This window comes from Actinia tenebrosa, unplaced genomic scaffold (genome assembly GCF_029948245.1).
Source record: "Actinia tenebrosa isolate PJP-AT-01 unplaced genomic scaffold, QUT_ActTen_1.0 PGA_scaffold14__42_contigs__length_11649687, whole genome shotgun sequence".
Lineage (NCBI taxonomy): Eukaryota > Metazoa > Cnidaria > Anthozoa > Actiniaria > Actiniidae > Actinia > Actinia tenebrosa.
The window spans coordinates 10,245,318-10,264,045 of NW_028292574.1; the positions used below are offsets into that span (position 1 = coordinate 10,245,318).

General features: G+C 37.6%; 3 protein-coding genes and 1 pseudogene across 5 annotated transcripts in view; 2 read left to right on the forward strand and 2 right to left on the reverse strand.

Moving 5' to 3' along the window:
- Positions 1-17: 17 nt before the first annotated feature.
- On the forward strand, positions 18-2,901 carry LOC116296544 (QRFP-like peptide receptor). Its single transcript, XM_031704576.2, has 2 exons — positions 18-184; positions 1,846-2,901. Exon 2 carries the CDS (start codon positions 1,851-1,853, stop codon positions 2,898-2,900), a length of 1,050 nt encoding a protein of 349 aa, XP_031560436.1. The 5' UTR covers positions 18-184; positions 1,846-1,850; the 3' UTR covers position 2,901.
- Positions 1,489-18,728, reverse strand: part of LOC116296537 (tRNA (cytosine(72)-C(5))-methyltransferase NSUN6) — a 50,386-nt gene continuing 33,146 nt past the window's right edge. For 2 of the 3 annotated variants that reach the window (XM_031704568.2, XM_031704567.2), the window contains exons 6-9: positions 17,959-18,267; positions 17,583-17,708; positions 16,165-16,340; positions 1,489-2,296 (exon numbers count right to left, since the gene is read on the reverse strand). In XM_031704568.2, the coding sequence (XP_031560428.1) occupies positions 16,167-16,340; positions 17,583-17,708; positions 17,959-18,267 (609 nt within the window). In that variant the 3' untranslated portion in view covers positions 1,489-2,296; positions 16,165-16,166. The remainder of the gene's footprint in view (positions 2,297-16,164; positions 16,341-17,582; positions 17,709-17,958; positions 18,268-18,728) is intronic. The other variant, XR_004197137.2, reaches the window with a different exon arrangement.
- Positions 7,418-9,333, forward strand: LOC116296543 (substance-P receptor-like). Its single transcript, XM_031704574.2, has one exon. The coding sequence runs from the start codon at positions 7,712-7,714 to the stop codon at positions 8,798-8,800; it is 1,089 nt and encodes a 362-aa protein (XP_031560434.1). The 5' UTR covers positions 7,418-7,711; the 3' UTR covers positions 8,801-9,333.
- LOC116296542 (neuropeptide FF receptor 2-like) lies at positions 12,177-14,354 on the reverse strand (annotated as a pseudogene).

Here is an 18,728-nt window from a genome sequence, read left to right on the forward strand (position 1 = left end):
TATTTTGGCTAATTCCTTTATGACACGTATTTTGATTGACGGAATATTTCGTTTAGAAAACTGATATTTTGATTGGTAGTGCTTCGGAGAGGAAGGATCAGTAGCTCTCTACTGTTGGGTAATATTTCAGGAGCCGACTTCAAACTTTCTAATCGAAGTTTATCGCGACGACAAAGATATAAAGGTATGAGATAGGATAATATAACGTTAGCTTCTAGATGTCATAAACTTTAAATGCAAATATGGAATTTTATTTTAGAATGTAAAGCCATTTTTAAAGATTTTTTTTTTTAGCTACGAAAAGAACTTGTGAGATTCGCGCCTCGACTTGTGTTTTCGCATCTTTATCAATTCGAAATATGATATTAGGGAGCCCAAAAGTACTAAGAAATAATTAATAAGAAAAAATTGTCTGGAGATGAAGTAAACATGGAACAAAAAATATCTAAAATAGGAAAAGCAACAGTCAAAATTTTCATGTCAAAAAAACGATAATTGAAACCATTTTTAATGATTTTTTTTCGATCAAAAAGTAGCTCATTTAATTTTCTCTCAAAGTTCAATAAGTTTTCCACAAAATCTGGCCTTTTTCATTTATTTTCGATTGAAAGAAGTTTTAATGGCTAAATTAGCCAAGGTATTGATTTTTAAAGTCAAACATAGCAAAATATAACGAGGAAAAATAATATATAGATATCGAAGGTTGGATAAACACTCGAAAATATTACAAATGTTTATTGTAATAAAAAAATAAACTTGAATTTTTTAACTTGTCGATTTTGCAATTACTTATCCGGCTATATCGGGATTTGATTTTTTTGGTTTTAAAGGAAAAGTAAGTAACATTAATTTTACTGGATTCTTGCTATGAGTGACAGGCTGAGTTGAAAGGTTCATAGGGAAATGTCAGATATTGTTTGCTTTCTTTACAAGTTGTTCGTGGCATCAGTTTCACCAGACTCCTCCGATACTGACAGAAGTATCCTTGGTTTGATTTCTATATATAACTAAGTTATTGATATGTTTTGGAGGAGATGAATGAATGAATGAATGGAATATGATCTGCGTCTAACAGATGGTATTATATCAAGACCGTTTTTGAGTGACGTCTTGCCCCCGCATAGGAACTTTTTGCGTTTGAAGAAAGAGAGGAAATTGCATGCAATTCCTTTGAAATAAAGAAAAGAAAAAAGAAAAGGATGGATAGATGGAGGGAGGGAGGGAGGGAGGGATGGATGGATGGATGGATGGGTGGATGAATGGATAGATGGATGGGTGGATGGATGGATGGATGGTTGGGTGGGTGGATGGATGGATGGATGGATGGATGGATGGATGGTGGGTGGGTGGATGGATGGATGGATGGATGGATGGGGAAAAAGGAAGAAAACTGAAGGAAGAAAGTAAAAGAAGAGGAAAAATAAAAATGAATATTTGCCTAAATGGGTAAAAATATTATTATAGATAGAACAAAATATAGGCATCAACACCAGACCAAACGCAATATTATAATACGCATTATTTCCATGGTGTCAATCATTGACCATAGCAATGTATCCAAGAACACGTCGCACTGTATCAAAGACCCTCAACTATCTCGAACGTTATTACAGCTGCAAAGTTTCACACTTTTGGATTTGTTTGGTGTCTATGGAAGATTTGAACAGTCGTGTTTTTGTAGGGTTTTGGTTTACAGTCTCTGTATTTGAATAAAGCCGGACTTTGCATACGTAACTTCACTGCCATTATAATAAAAATCTTTCACAAATGTTAACCTTTTAAAATAGAAAAAGTTTGTTTTTCATTTATAATACAATAATACAGAAAGCTTATTAATTCTTTTAGGTACGATGAATGCAACAGTCATATCAAGCAGCACAAACAGGAACGCCACTACTCCAACAAGCACAAAGGCACTCTCTCTTTGCTTTGTAAATGACCTAACAAGCGTCAAAACGGCCAAAGTTTTCTTCTACATTATCATCTTCATCGCTTCGTTCATCGGCAACACGCTGATCTTAAACGCAGTAATAAAGAAGGCGACACTTAGAAGGTCTATCAACCAGTTCATTGGTAATATCTGCTTGGCAAACTTACTGATAACATTAGTATACATGCCAAGGATGATGGTGATGGTGGTTGATGGCTCACATTGGCTTGTTGAAGGGACTTTAGGACTAGTACTTTGTAAGCTAGTGCCCGTTATTCACCATGCATGCCTGCTTGTGTCAATCCTCTCGCTCACAGCACTCAGCATTGATAGATTCTTCTATATCGTCGTTCCAACCAAGCAGATCTTAAGCAAGAAAAAACAGAAATTTGTTATACCTTTGATGTGGGTTGTGGCAATTCTAGTGCGCTTTCCTTCGCTCTACGCGCTAAGACTGCACCCAGCAAGACATACTGATTCGCTCACGTGTGATGATAGTATCCAAAAAGCCTTCAAGAGTATAAAAGCTAGGAGGACTTATTACACCTTTCTGTTAATATTCTTTTACGCCTTGCCTCTTATCCTCATTGTGATGTTCTACTCGATTATCATCGTGTTTTTGAAGAAGAGAAAGAGGGTATGTTCAAACCGCCACAAAGCTGATCGGACAGTTGATGCAAAGTACAAAGAAGCGAGCAGGAAAACCCTTAAAATGCTAATCACTGTCACCGTATGTTTTGTGATTTGCTGGGCGACGTACTTCCTGGCTCAAATCGCGTACAGAAGTGTCCCGTGCGAGCTGCGATTTTGGAGGTTTTTCTTGGCTCATTGTAACAGTGCAATAAGTCCATATTTGTGCATGATATTCAACAAAAAATACCAAGAACACGTCAAAAATGCTCTTTACAGAAGCTGTTGTCTTTGCTGTGCCGTTTGTGAAATAGCCGACGAAGACGTGACGGAGATATGAACAAAGAGAATTGAAAGAGAGAAAGAAAGAAAAAAGAAGGAATGAAGGAATGAAGAAAGAAATCTACAGCAAAGGATTCTAGGACATCAACAGCAAAGGATTCTGGGATGTCAACAGCAAAGGATTCTGGGAAATCAACAGCAAAGGATTCTAGGACATCAACAGCAAAGGATTATGGGATATCAACAGCAAAGGATTCTGGGATGTCAACAGCAAAGGATTCTGGGAAATCAACAGCAAAGGATTATGGGATATCAACAGCAAAGGATTATGGGATGTCAACGGCAAAGGATTATGGGATATCAACAGCAAAGGATTATGGGATATCTACAGCAAAGGATTATAGGAAATCAACAGCAAAGGATTTTGTGATATCTTCAGCAAAGGACCCTGGGATGTTCAACCACTACACACAGCAAAGGACTCTGGGATCTTCAACCACTACACACAGCAAAAGATTCTGGGATGCAATTTATCCAAAATAACCGCTTTTCTTAACGAGAAATGAATAAAAGTCCTTAAAATTAAAAGAGAAGCTTTCCCACTGTGAGTTCAAGAATAAACCACAAATAACAAATTGCATCAGTAATAAACCAAGCTGTTTTCAACTTGTTAACCATACCACCTGCAGACTCACTATAATTGCTTTGCGCTGCACATGAAATGATTAATCCATGGAGATCGTGCGTGGATAAAAATTATAATGTAAATGGGAAACTTTTTGGTGGAAGAAGGAAAAATACTTCCTTAATTTGACAATTGAAACTCTGAATTTGGTCTTTCTTTAGTGTATGTTATCGCTTGCCTGGGCTACTGATATCTTGGATATCTTTTGAACAGCAACAACTTAAGCAACGGGGAAAAAAAGGAACAGCAACCACAACACACAAAAAAAATAGCAGCAACAACAGCAGCAACAACACACAACAACAATAGCAGCAACAACAGCAACAACAACAACACACAACAACAACAACACACAACAACAACAACACACAACAACAACAACACACAACAACAACAACACACAACAACAACAACACACAACAACAACAACACACAACAACAACAATAGCAGCAACAACAGCAACGACAACACACATCAACAGCAATAGCAGCAACAATAGCAACAACAACACACATCAACAGCAATAGCAGCAACAACAGCAACGACAACACACATCAACAATAGCAGCAGCAACAGCAACAACGTACAGCAACAACTGAAACAGCAGCAACAACAACAGTAACAACTGCAGCAGAAACAACAGCAGCAACAACACCAACGACAACAGCATGATTGAAAAAGAATTGAAATTTAGAAGTTGATTTTTTACAAGTGAAAAAAGAAGAAGGCCCAAATAAAACCCTCGAAGGCCTAGAGAGAACCAACAAGCAACTTTACTTTAAAAATAATAATAAAAAAAAACGAGTTTGGTAAACGATAACGTAAACGGAGCGCAGTGGTTAGACGCAAATACTCACTACCACATTAGCTAAGCTTCGCTTATATGTTCAAATGTCTCAAGTCATTTTTTTACAGAATAGAATGACGTCCCGTAGATGACTTAACGACAATAAACTTATTAAAGTTTCAATGTCTTAATCCGCTAACCTTGGGTTTAAATGAAGTTTTTGGAAGATAATAAACACTCTAGAAAGCATCGCCGACGGCTGCTTTTGATAATGAACAGGGTTTGTCTCCCTGGGAGCCAAGCAAAACTACTTCACCTCAAGTTGGGGTCATGGAAAAATTCATTGAGTTTCTCGCTGTGTGTGTGTTTCAATTATATTTTAGTTTAGGTATTTATTTTATTCAATTAAAATATACCAATAAACTCACATAAAAATGAATTCTGGAAAGTATAGTAAGAGAAGAGAAGAGAAGAGAAGAGAAGAGAAGAGAAGAGAAGAGAAGGGAAGGGAAGGGAAGGGAAGGGAAGAGGAATAGAAGAGAAGAGAAGGGAAGAGTAGAGAAGAGAAGAGAAGTGAAGAGAAGTGAAGTGAAGAGGAGAGAAGAGAAGAGAAGGGAAGGAAGGAAGAGAAGAGAAGAGAAGGGAAGGAAGGAAGAGAAGAGAAGAGAAGAGAAGAGAAGAGAAGTGAAGAGAAGAGAAGAGGAGAGAAGAAAAATGAAGCGAAGAGAAGCTTATTAAAAAATTAATGCTGTAAATTTGCGTTATTCCGAATGAATAACATAACGTTTGATATCTAACTCGATAGCTTACCTTAAAGATAAATGCTTATGTCAAAAGATGGATTTTCTTACAAAATATTTCTAAATATTCAAAGAGTTATAAAGGAAGTTCGATAAAAATCTAGATTGGTAGCAGTACTTAGCATGAAAATCAGACAGGTTTTGTGACGGAATTGGAATTTACCGACCCAGTTGAGAGGGATGAAATTCAGACGAGTAATAAAGCTGCTAATATAAATATAAAAAATACATAAACATCCTTTAGCTAGTAAAATATTTATAAAATATGCTCTTTGCTCTCTTTCTTTTTTATTTGCTTTATATTTCTTGTCTCTCTTGATTTATACGCAAAGCTCAAACCCTACGATAAAAAAATATGCATTTAAATTTTCTTTCTTTCGTCGACGACAGCTAGTTTAATTTCTCTTGTTCGCTAATCAAACTAGCTTGTCTTCAATCTGACATCTATGAATCTTGTTTAAACATGGAATAACTAGTTTTTTAATAACATGTCAAACCCGGCGATTTGACGTCTGACTTTTCTGTAAAACCGACCGTCAAAGGAGCGCAAATAAAGCAATCACACGCAGTAAACTTTTTGGACTACGAATTGAACTCTTATCATGAATTTTAAAACAATTTAGTACCATCATAGCTGTATACATGTTAACATCAAAAAACTCGGTAAAGTTCGAAGGAAGTGAGTTCAACACTAGCGTAGATATGATTTTTGACAGGAGTGAGGAAAACGACATACAAAACTTTTCATTACAAATTCTTTTTGAAATTTCATATTTTCGGGATTTTTTAACTTACTTCCTTCAAGTTTCATAGTTTTACTAACTTTAACATGATCTTTCTAGATATCGTAATTATTCTTCATGACAAAGTCTCATTATATCAACTCTACCTTCTGCAAATGAACGAACATAGGAATCCGTCTTTTTATTTTTATTATTATTTTATTTCGTGAGAAAAATATTTCTAGATTCTAAAAGTGCAAAATAAAGAAAGTATTTTTCATTATTTAACCAACACATTTGCTTGCTTAAGCCTGATTTCAGTGGCTTCTAGAAGACTCCCCGTTATAATATTTATCGCGATGACTATTCACGCTGCAGTTCACTATGCAAAGTAGAAAGAAAATTATGCAATATTTATATATAACAAGAGATGTAATGTTTTAGCCAGGTTTTAGCTTTTAAAAGAGGATTCACTCTGCATTATTCAATATTCACAAAAATGAGCTGTTTTCATAGAACTAGGATTTGTTAACTCAAAACGAAAAAAAAAAAGAGGCATAAATAAAAAACAGTCAGCGGGAGAAAAACGTAAATCGACTTTTACTCATTACAGGAGGGACTGTTGAAAAATTAAGTACGATGTTAATTGCATTGCCAACCTGGAGTGACACTTTTAGCATTGTCTTGGTGAAAAACCCCGAGCACAGCAGATTACTCTGGCACATTCAGTTGAATTGAAGTCTAATTTGCGTCGATATAATAATGTGAGCTTTATAGCAAGGTTCTTGGAACACGTTTAAGCGCAAAATCCAAGACCATATTCTCTTTATATGACCTGTTTTGTCGGTTTTTTGTTTTTTTTTGTTTTTTTTTTTTTTGTCCATTTTAACTCCAAAAGTTCGTCTGTTTTTATCTACAGCCAATAAAAAAATATAAGCCAAATTACTCTTAATTTGTCAAAAAAAGTCTTTTATATCTTTAAATGTCTTATTTTTTTAAATGTCAATTCAGCTGCTTCCCTTTTTGTCTTTCTATTGAATTATTTAAACTCTTTTCAAAGCCTGGATAAATCCTTTAGCTGATTAACTCATAGAGGCTGGCTTTAGAAATCGAAAAATAATAAACAAATAAAACTAAGGATAAAAACAGATTGGTCTTGACCCGATTTTAGCCTCATTAGTTCTGGACTGTTTCGAGAATCTGGCTATAAAACTCGCGATTCATTCAAAATTCAATAAAGCCTTTTTTAAACTATCCCCTGCTATCTTTAAAGAAGAATTCTCAATAATTAATGTAGATACTGAAGTAAATTGTTCTTTTAAGAAAAATAACTTAAGAGTTTTTAATTAAACAAAAGAAATTTATAATAATATTTGTTTATAAATTGTCCTTCTAGTTTGCGCTTTAGAAATGATGTCGACCTTTTTGGGCAAACACAAAACGCGAGATTTTTAAAGAAAATTACTGTAAAAGAAAAAACAAAACAAAACAGTGTTATCGTACAAGCATAGTTCCGGAGTTTCAAGTCCTTGGTCAAGAGTTTGTTGAGTGTTAAATCAAATACAGCGAATAGGAAAATGTTTAATTGAGGCTAGAAAATCGATTTGTAGTTTTCTTGCCCCACTTTAATGATGCAAGAATCCTATTAATGGCTTTCACGCGAAGCAAATTTAAGGTGTCTTCAAGATGGCAAAGAAAAACCCATATCACCCCACGGGGTTTCTCTAGGGGGATTGTCACTAGTGAGTTCAATAAAATCATCAATGGTTAGAATAACAGTTTTGACAGCATAAATACCTAAGCTAATCATGTGATAAAAAGGTATAAAGAGACGAGTATTTGCTGGGGTGTTCAGTATTGAACGCGCTATAGAGATGAATTCAAACGAGACAGTGAATGGCACAGGGCGCAGAAGTGTGAGCGAAGCCGGTTGCTTCGTTGTCGACCCTTCAGCGATCAAGGGGCTTCGTATTTTCGCTTACTGTATCATCATCATTGTATCTTTGCTCGGAAACGCCATGGTTGTAGCTGTGATCTTCAGGAACAAGTCTATGTGGAAGACAGTGAATTTTTTCATCGTCAATCTAAGCTTAGCAGACCTTCTCGTCACCATCACATACATGCCAAGAATCATCTCTCTGGCCTACGCAGGTTATGCATGGCAGATCCTAGGAGGCATAGGACTTGTCTTCTGTAAGATAGCATGCTTTAACGAGGTGGCTATATTTGTAGCTATCTTCACAATCGTTGCCATAAGCTTTGACCGTTTCTTCGCCGTGGTGTTTCCCCTTCGTCGCTTCATGTCAGTCCCAATATGTCAGGGTTTAATATTCTGCATATGGATGGCTGCTCTAGCGGCAGGATTCCCGGAGTTCTACGCCATCGAACTACGACTCTACCAAAGCTCGGTGTTTTGTTATCTCGACTTGGACTTCGCGTTCGGACCAGGCTCTTCCAAGGCGTACTACAAGTTCATCATCATCGGCGCGTTTGCTGTACCTTTAGCTATAATAACGGTGCTTTATTCTGCCATCATCTTGACGCTGATCAAGAATCGTAACATTCCAGGACAGTCGTCATCTGTAAACGACGCTCAGGCGCGTATCCGTGAAGAATCGAAGAGAAAAGTCCTCAAGATGGTGTCCATAGTTGTGGGGACTTTCATTCTTTGCTGGTTACTTTACTTTATTCATTTTATCGTCTATTCATATGGGATTACATTACCATGTGAATTGATGTTCTTGAGACTATTTTTAGCGCACTTTCATTGCGCTTTCAGCCCATTTATCTATGGATTTTACAACGCTAAGTTCCGAGATGGCATGAAGAGTATAATCACTGGCAATACTACCCGAAGCACGAGAAATGAGCCGCGAGGAAATCAAGTTGCTCCTGCAAACACTACACAAAACAACAGTGGACAAAACACAGCTTTTACGAATAATGGATTTGAAACTACCTAAAAACTGTCTCCTTGTTTTACGAGGGTGGTACTAGACAAAGTACGGAGGGTTGATTCCAATCTGGCCTTCAATCCCTGATCAATTTGGAATTTAAAAGTTGATTTTCGTGGAGGGACAAAAACTGGAGAGCCCGGAGAAAACACCCTCGAAGCACAGGAGAGAACCAACAAACAGCTCTATTCTTTACGACGCCGAACCTGACAAGAATCGAATCCGGGTCGTCTTTGGTGAGAGACGACGCCTTAGCACCACGCGCCACCCGTGTTTCCCATTTTACAGACTAAAAGCAAAGGCATAGATAAATGGCAAAGAGCTTCGATTGTTTCTTGTTTGTATTTCAAAAATAGAAACGAAAATTTAAAAAAATGAAAAGAATATATAAAATATTGAGAACAATTGTAAAAGGATTAATTTACGCGTATTATTCAAACCGTTATAAGGCTGGCTGTAAACAAAAGCATGCTACTAAAGAGAATGTATCGCATTACATGTTCTACAATTAAGTATCATATAGTAAAACATGCCAAAAGACAGCGATGTATGTTATCTTAGAAATCAAGTAACATATAGTAAAACATGCCAAAGACAGCGATGTATGTTATCTTAGAAATCAAGTAACATATAGTAAAACATGCCAAAAGACAGCGATGTATGTTATCCTAGAAATTAAGCCACAAATCCATTCCATTCATTCATTCATCCGTTCGTTCATTCGTTCATCCATCCATCCATCCATCCATTCATATCATTCATTCATATCATTCATTCAATCAATCATTCATTCAGCCATAGTTTGTTTAAATCTTAATCATATACCCCGTTGCCTATCAGTCGCAATGTCTGCATCTTCAAATTATATCAAAAGAAAAAAAATATCTCGAAGCAATTTAAGAACTCTTTATTTTGTATAGCGTGATAGACAAGTCCAATTCTATTTTACCCTCAATTCAAAGTTGTAAATTAAATTTTATAATTTTATAACCTGAAGTGCTAATCAAAAAAAAAATATCCTGTAGTCGAACCTCTCACTACATTTAACAGTTTCTGAAATTATGACAAGTAAAATTAACCCAAAATGCCCTTAGGGGAGGTATTTCAAGTGCGCCTTGTCTGGGGAGATATTATTTCTGGATACTTTTTCGATAACTTTTTTATACGATCGATACCTCTTTAATACGATCGACCCCAAATTATTAAGACCTCTATAATACGATCGATCATTCACTATCAAGACCTCTATAATACGATCGATCATTTACTATCAAGACCTCTATAATACGATCGATCGTTCACTATCAAGACCTCTATAATACTATCGATCGTTCACTATCAAGACCTCTATAATACGATCGATCATTTACTATCAAGACCCCTATAATACGATCGATCATTCACTATCAAGACCTCTATAATACGATCGATCATTCACTATCAAGACCTCTATAATACGATCGATTATTCACTATCAAGGCCTCTATAATACGATCGATCATCCACTATCAAGACCTCTATAATACGATCGATTATTCACTATCAAGGCCTCTATAATACGATCGATCATTCACTATCAAGACCTCTATAATACGATCGATTATTCACTATCAAGGCCTCTATAATACGATCGATCATTCACTCTCAATACCTCTATAATACGAAAGATCATTAACTATCAAGACCTTTATAAAACGATCGATCGTTCACTATCAAGACCTCTATAATACGATCGATTATTCACTATCAAGGCCTCTATAATACGATCGATCATTCACTATCAAGACCTCTATAATACGATCGATCATTAACTATCAAGACCTCTATAATACGAACAACCAGCCATTTCTTAAATCTCGATCCATTGTGAAACACTTGGCTTTTTATTTCCTATTGCGACCATATTTATTTTTATTGCTCTTGATCGAATAAAATCACTTAGGAACGTGAGTGATTAATGACAAAATGAAATGTTAGTAAACACATCTCGAATCAAAGACTAAAACTTGTCATGTAACTGTCATCTTTATCTGTCAATATGGACGACAACAATATCTTATTGCAATTTTAGAAAGGTCAAAATTAAAGAGGGAAAAGTCATTTATTTTACTGCGGAACTGTAGGGAATGGTTGTCCAGTTCTCCCGAGGCAGGGCTTGCATGTATAAAGCGTTTGAAGGTGCGCTCTTTACCCTCTCAAACTATCAGTGCTTCTTATACATAAGAAGAAAGATAAGTAGAAAAGACCTCTAGCTCCGAAGGCCGCGCAGCGTACTAGCCACCTGAGCTACGCCTGCTCCTAAATAAAGGGAAAAAGAGATGGGAAGAGGAGAGGAGAGGAGAAGAGAGGAGAAGAGAGGAGAGGAGAGGAGAGGAGAGGAGAGGAGAGGAGAGGAGAGGAGAGGAGAGGAGAGCAGAACAGATTTTGCATTTTTGAGTGACAAGAGATTGGCAATCAAATTTATCTCATTCTTACTTCATCGCCAATCTGCCAGCACCTGCACAAACGTGTTAAAACTACTAATAAACTTTGACATTTAAAATTCATTACCTATTTATTTTATTTCATTTTTTCTTTTGATTTTTTTGTTTTTGTTTTGTTTTGTTTTTTTTTTTGTTTTGTTTTTTGTTTGTTTTTGTTTTGTATAATCAGGGGGGGTGGGGATTAAAACCGTTTGTGATGTACAAAGCATAAATATAAGGGAAAATAAGAGTATTAAGCGCACCATCTCTAAGAGTAAAAATCGTAAATTTGACTTGACATTAAAAAAAAAAAAAACAGAAAAAATAAGCTGACCAAGAATAAAATCTGTTTGTCAACATTTGCAATTTTGAATTATTCTTATTTATTTATGTTTTACTTTATCTTTTCTAATCTAATGCGTCCACGCTGCAAGACGTTTTTACTAAGTAAAACATCATCTAGTCTATATTATGAAATTATATTCTTAAAGCTTTCAATGTACATCCTTTGATATAAAAGCACTTAGCCATCTGTCGTTGAGCCAAGTTGGGTATCTGTTAATGATCTATATAGTGTCTTCAGTTAATGTCGTAACTAATGTGCGTCCAGCATTCAATCTATGACTTGTGGGGGTTTAGGGTCACGCAGTGTAATAAATGGTAAGGTATGTAAGCATTCTAATGTGCGCCGGTCCATGTCAAAAGCAATCTTTTACCATTTGTACGCATATTCAATCATTCCAAATTTTCAATCAAAAAAAAAAGCATTTATTTTGTATTCTGATGAAGTTTGATGAACATGCAGCTAAACAAATGGTTAAATATACAATTATCGTAGATTGATAAGTTTTACACCGTAGTGAAAATAGCAACTGACGTTTCGGACGTTAGTCCTTCGTCGGAGTAAATATACAAAACAATTAGTCCACAAATCTTTAATTTTCAATCTCGTAGTTCTGTTGTTCGCCTAGGTCTCAAAAAAAAAAAGAAAAGAAAAAGAAAAAAAAAGGGGGTTTAAACACACGACGTGCCCAGAGCAACCGTTTACTTTTTGTACAATTCACTTCCTTCTAATAATAACATATAGCGCCATTTCCAGCAGCTAGATGGCGCTGTAGACAATACAAAATACTTCATTATTTACAGAATGTTGGAGTTTTTTAATGCTGCTATTTGAGTTTTTGATGAATAGGCCTGGCTATGAATAGCAATCATATTTACCCCACATAAAAGCAAGGGATAAAAGTTTTGAACTTCACGTGAGCCGAACTTAATGTAACATAAAAGAAGACCGTCTTGCTATCCGTTGTTTTCACTGCGCAGTCTCAGCTCCTAAAAAGCCTATTTTCACTATTCCACCAACAAAATCGTTGAATTTTAAATATAATCAATCCTATTAAGCCTTTTACGAATTGTACCGCAAAAGGCGTTGAAAGACTATTAGTAACATGATGATACAAATTGACTCGACAGTCATTAACTTCAGGAAGAGATTAGATTATATAACGAGGGTCAAAAGTTTCTTCAAGGGCGCAGTTTTCTTTTTACTCTAAGGCTTTTTAGCTAAGCTGACCATCGCCTTCTTCGAGGTCCAGATTCAAAGGTATTTTATTCGCCTCTTTCGTTGCTTGTCTCTCCGATTCTAGCTCCTCGTGTGCCGGATCGAGTATCGTTCGTCTGTTGCACGAAGGTCAAAGTTTCTTCAAGGGTGCAGTTTTCTTTTTACTCTACGGCTTTTTAGCTAAGCTGACCATCGTCTTCTTTGAGGTCCAGATTCAAAGGTATTTTATTCGCCTCTTCCGTTGCTTGTCTCTCCGATTCTAGCTCTTCGTGCGCTAGAGCAAGTATCGTTCGTCTGTTGCGCGCTGTTGAGAGGAAAGACTCGGGGAGAAAGAGCAACACCAGGAAAAGAGTGCGCAAAAATACTGCGAAAACCACGACGAAAGTTCTCATTAAAAAACCAATAAATGAACGGGTTAACGATGCTGTTCAGGTGCGCTAACAGGAGCCTTAGGTACAAGACTGTACAGGGGACAATGATCTTGTAGGAATAAAGAATGGAATGAATGAAGTACAGCAACCAGCAGAGAATAAAGCACGCAACAACCATGGACACCATCTTCAGAACTTTCTTCCTCGTGCGCTCCTGTCTTCGTAGTCTATCATCGTTGTTGGATAATGCAGTCGCCGATAACTCTACGCCGCTTCAACAGCGCAATCAAAATAGCGGAATAAAGTATCACGGTGATGGCAAGTGGTATTGCAAATAACCCCAGCATGATGAACATATAGAACGCAGTCGCCGCTCCTTCGCCAAAGATCTTGTCAAGCTCGAGAAAGCAGTAGAGTAAACCATTGTTGCGCATCGTTTTGATTCCGTAGAACTGAGGAAAACTTGCCAGAAGTGCGGCCATCCAAATACATAGGATGATTATCTGGGAAATCTTGTCTGTGATAAAGACGCGAAGTGGGAACACCACTGCAAAGAACCTGTCCAAGCTTATCGCTACGACGGTGAAGATGGAAACTGCGATTGAGGTTTGATTCAAACAGACGGACATTTTACAAAAGATGAAGCCAGCTATGCCATCAATTTGCCATTCATAACCCGCTAACCAGATCGACACGACCCTTGGCATGTAGACGACGGTGGCAAGAAGATCAGCGATACTCATGTTGACGATGAAGAAATTCACTGTCTTATGCATGCGTCTGTCTTTACAGACTAATCGCAACAACTAAAGAGTTGCTAACCAGAGATAGAGGAATGATAAAGCAATAAGGTATAACGCGCCCTGTTTTGGCTCCAGTAGAATCGTGCAAAAAGCAAACTGCTTCTGTTACTTTACTCTCTGTGCCATTCAATGTAAAGTTACTCATCTTGGATCAAAGCACCCGTAAGTATGCGCTATGCTTGGATTTTCTTTGACTGCCGCTCGATCAATACTCCAGCGATAAATAGAGTGTCTTAAACTTACATTAGACACCCTTTCTTGTAAGCGATTTCTGGGTGTCGATTACATCTCACGTGACATATTACTTCTCCTGTTTTCAATTAAGGTTCAGTCTTCAGTGAGGCGGAAATGTAAGGGAAATGTACAAGCATTAGCTATGCAATAAAATGATTAAAGAACGAAAGGTGACTTCCCATGTAAATCTAGCTGTCATGACTGTCTTTACTCTCCGTATGATGTTTGTCAATTGGTGTTGTATTACGTATTACAGCGTTACGACAGGTAGGTTATTGCGACCATTTTGCACTTCAATTTGAGTAGAAAAAGTGAATTTGTACTGACGTATTTCGGGTGATATTTTTCACCAGGCAAAATGAACGCTGATATTTGCAATGCAAACATTTTGCACGTCAATTTGAGTGAAAATTGTGACACTCAGGCAACGAAAGTGAATGAGAAAAATGTACAAAAAAAATGTGAAAATATATTGAGCTAAGTAATCGGTAGTAAGGGTAATAACCCGATGGCTTGTAGTACAGGGAAGTACAGCTTTGGCGGAAATCATTGCGACCGTTTTGCACGTCAATATTTGAGTGAAAATTGTTGACACTCGGGCAACGAAAGCGAACAAAAAACTGCAACGAAATTTGGAAATGAATTGGACAAAGTAAGCCATATTAAACCATATTAAACCAGGAAAGCAAAGCTTAGAAGCAATTTTTTTCCCCTTTTTTTCCCAGTTTATTTATGAACTTTGCATTAATTTTTATTTTTCGACGAGAACCAAAGAAAATAATTACTAGGTTGCCTGTGGCGGGCCATTCTAATAAACATCCATTACAAATAATTCCCTCGACGACGGCCAGAGTTACTTCATCTATAACCTAAGACCTCAATTATAATATCTAGCATATTCCTAGACTTCGTAAAGCGTTTTTTTTTTTTTCAGAATACCTTGAAGAAAAAAGTATGACCAAATTGATTCAATTGATCGTAGTTTGTTTTTAAAAGCATTTTTAGAACAAAATTGTTCGACAAATATCCAATTTAATGTGTAAACAAATATAATGTAAGAAGACGTCATTCATTTTCTCGGTTAAATCCAACTCCAAATCAGTTTATGCGATAAGCGCGCGCTTTCTACACATTTGGTGTTTAAAGAAAATATATTTTTAAGAACTAGACACTGTTAACTAGACTGAGTGAAGATTTTTCTTACTTGTCGTTGGGTAAGTCTAAACGTGATATTATCTTCACTGATAGAGGAAGCGGAGCAGCTTACCTCAAGGAAGCATCAATCACGAAAATTAGAACGTCGTAATTTGAAGGATAAAGGTGTAAAATGAAACCACACATTACTATTTATGACAGAAAGTAAGGTAGAAAAAAAAGTCGCCACAGAAAAGCTTCCGAAAAAAATGTGTTTATAGTGAAAAAAAGGCCATTACAAAAGATAAGAATCTCGTATATCTTCTTTTCATTCTCTTATCACCACAAATTAAAGTGTTGCAAAAAGGAAGTCCTTTTTATCGGGATATTAATAAAATACCAGATTACTAGGCGTGCAAGTCTAATTATTCTGACGGACACCTATATCATTCAACCTCTTTAGTACAAGCACCTGTATCTATAGTAGCCTCTCTAATACGGACACCTACGTCACCGACATCATTCAACATCTCTATTACAAACACCTATATGTATCGTAACCTCTCTAATACGGACACTTCCGTCATTCAACCTCTTTAGTACGAACACCTGTATCTATCGTAACCTCTCTAATACGGACACCTATATCATTTAACCTCTTTAGTACAAACACCTGTATCTATCGTAACCTCTATAATACGGACACCTATATCATTCAACCTCTCTAGTACAAACACGAAATGTGAAATACGAACAAAGCTTTACAAAAAATATTCAAACACAAACGTTATATAAATACGTTACTCACCACTAGCCAACAGTTTTCTTGACAAACTTCGCGATAAAAAATCCAATAGTATCGACGTCACATGGCTCCCGTGGGGGGGTACTGTGAGTAGTAGTGGGGTCAAACCTCTGGACCAGTCTCCTTTCTTCATCTGTAAGACCACAGTGCGCGAGGCCTGGGCTCCCAAGAAATGGATTCTGTTTGACGACAGAAATGTTTGCATTAGAAATGAAGCGTTATGAACACTTTTTTCGGCAGAAGTCCCGCTTAATGTCCTTCGATATTCATTAGAGTTTTCGCGAGCATGCGCAAAACGGGTTCGATACCTAGACTTGCGATTTTTTTCTACGGGCTCTCCGTTTAACACGCTAAACTCCGATTCGATCTTCTAGTTAACGATGCCCTGACTTAGACCAGCCCAGAGATTGTTTCAGGGTTTGATATGTGAGTTATCCATGCCCTGACTTAGATCAGCCCAGAGGTTGTTTCAGGGTTCTATCTGTGAGTTAGCCGTGCCCTGACTTAGATCAGCCCAGAGGTTGTTTCAGGGTTCTATCTGTGAGTTAGTCGTGCCCTGACTTAGATCAGCACAGAGGTTGTTTCAGGGTTCTATCTGTGAGTTAGCCGTGCCCTGACTTAGATCAGCCCAGAGGATGTTTCAGGGTTCGATCTGTGAGTTAGCCATGCCCTGACTTAGATCAGCCCAGAGGATGTTTCAGGGTTCAATCTGTGAGTTAGCCGTGCCCTGACTTAGATCAGCCCAGAGACTGTTCGACGTGTCCTGACTTTGTTCAGCCCAGAGGTTGTTTCAAGGTTCTATCTGTGAGTTAGCCATGCCCTGACTTAGATCAGCCCAGAGGTTGTTTCAGGGTTTGATCTGTGAGTTAGCCATGCCCTGACTTAGATCAGCCCAGAGGTTGTTTCAGGGTTTGATCTGTGAGTTAGTCGTGCCCTGACTTAGATCAGCCCAGAGGTTGTTTCAGGGTTCTATCTGTGAGTTAGCCATGCCCTGACTTAGATCAGCCCAGAGGTTATTTCAGGGTTCGATCTGTGAGTTAGCCATGCCCTGACTTAGATCAGCCCAGAGGATGTTTCAGGGTTCGATCTGTGAGTTAGCCATGCCCTGACTTAGATCAGCCCAGAGGATGTTTCAGGGTTCAATCTGTGAGTTAGCCGTGCCCTGACTTAGATCAGCCCAGAGACTGTTCGACGTGTCCTGACTTTGTTCAGCCCAGAGGTTGTTTCAAGGTTCTATCTGTGAGTTAGCCGTGCCCTGACTTAGATCAGCCCAGAGGTTGTTCGACGTGTCCTGACTTTGTTCAGCCCAGAGGTTGTTTCAGGGTATTAATATAAAGGAAGGTTTTCTTTAATGTCAATAATCTAGGTCCAGTTCATTTTTGCTTTGCTACGAAACCATGGTAACATATCACGTGACTGACCTGAGGGCAAAGATGCATGCAGGGAAAGTTTGTTAGTACCCAGGCCACGAGCTCTTCATTCTCTTGTGAGGTGATTGTACAAGTAGAATAGACAAGAACACCTCCTTCCTTCAACAAACCAACCGCCTGAATGACAAAATGACAAAATCATAAATTTTTATATTGGTCCTAGCGATCGTAGAAAGTGTTGTTGTTGCTGTTGTTGTTGTTGTTGTCGTTCCTGCTGTTGTTGCTGTTGCTGTTGTTGTTCCTGCTACTGCTATCATTGCTGTTGCTGTTGCTGCTGCTGCTGTTTCCGGAGCTGTTGTTGTTTCTATTGTTAATGTTGTTGCTGCTGTTGTTTCTGTTGTTGCAGTTGCCGCGATCAATCACTTACAGCAGGAAATATTTTCTTCTGTAGTCTAGGAAAGGACTGAAGATCCTTGAGAGACATGCGCACTATAGACATCGGTCTCTGTCCTAGTCCACTGCAAGGTGCATCAAGAAGTATGCGGTCAAACGACTGTGGGGGGTAGGGAGGGTGACCAACATCTTCTGGGTTGATTTGTCTTGATTGTAATGTTGGATCCAGAGATTTGATAGCGTCAAAGTGAAAAGCGTGAACGTTTTTCAGGTGCATTGCGTCACAGTTTGATTTTATCTTCTGGACTTTGGGGGAATTTTTATCAAATGCTATGACCACACCCTGAAAATTAGAGTGGATGAGAAATGAAGCATTACATTGGTGTTTCAGTTTCAACACTGTTATTCAAGAACACAAATCAATTCTGGTCTCAAGCTGGGACTGAGAGACTTTTCATTGGAGCATGAGGGGCTGCTGAAGCATTGTCATGACATAACATGTCCTTGAAGTTTCGAAATATTGGGAGATTTTATGCTTGATTTACAGTAAGCTTTGACAATTGATTTTGGGTATTAACAAAATTCATTATCATCAACATCATCATTATCATCATTATCATCACCATCGTTATCATCACCACCACCACCACCATAATCATCAACATCACCATCATCACCATTATTATCTTTACCACCACCATCATCATCATCATCATTAACATCATATCATCATCACCACCACCACCATTATCATCATCATAATCATCATCACTATCACCATCCATTATCACCACCACCACCGCC

What these genes read in the sequence shown, in the direction of transcription:
- LOC116296543 (XM_031704574.2), top strand. Translation starts at nt 7,712, where the DNA reads ATGAATTCAAACGAGACAGTGAATGGCACAGGGCGCAGAAGTGTGAGC.
- LOC116296544 (XM_031704576.2), top strand. Translation starts at nt 1,851, where the DNA reads ATGAATGCAACAGTCATATCAAGCAGCACAAACAGGAACGCCACTACT.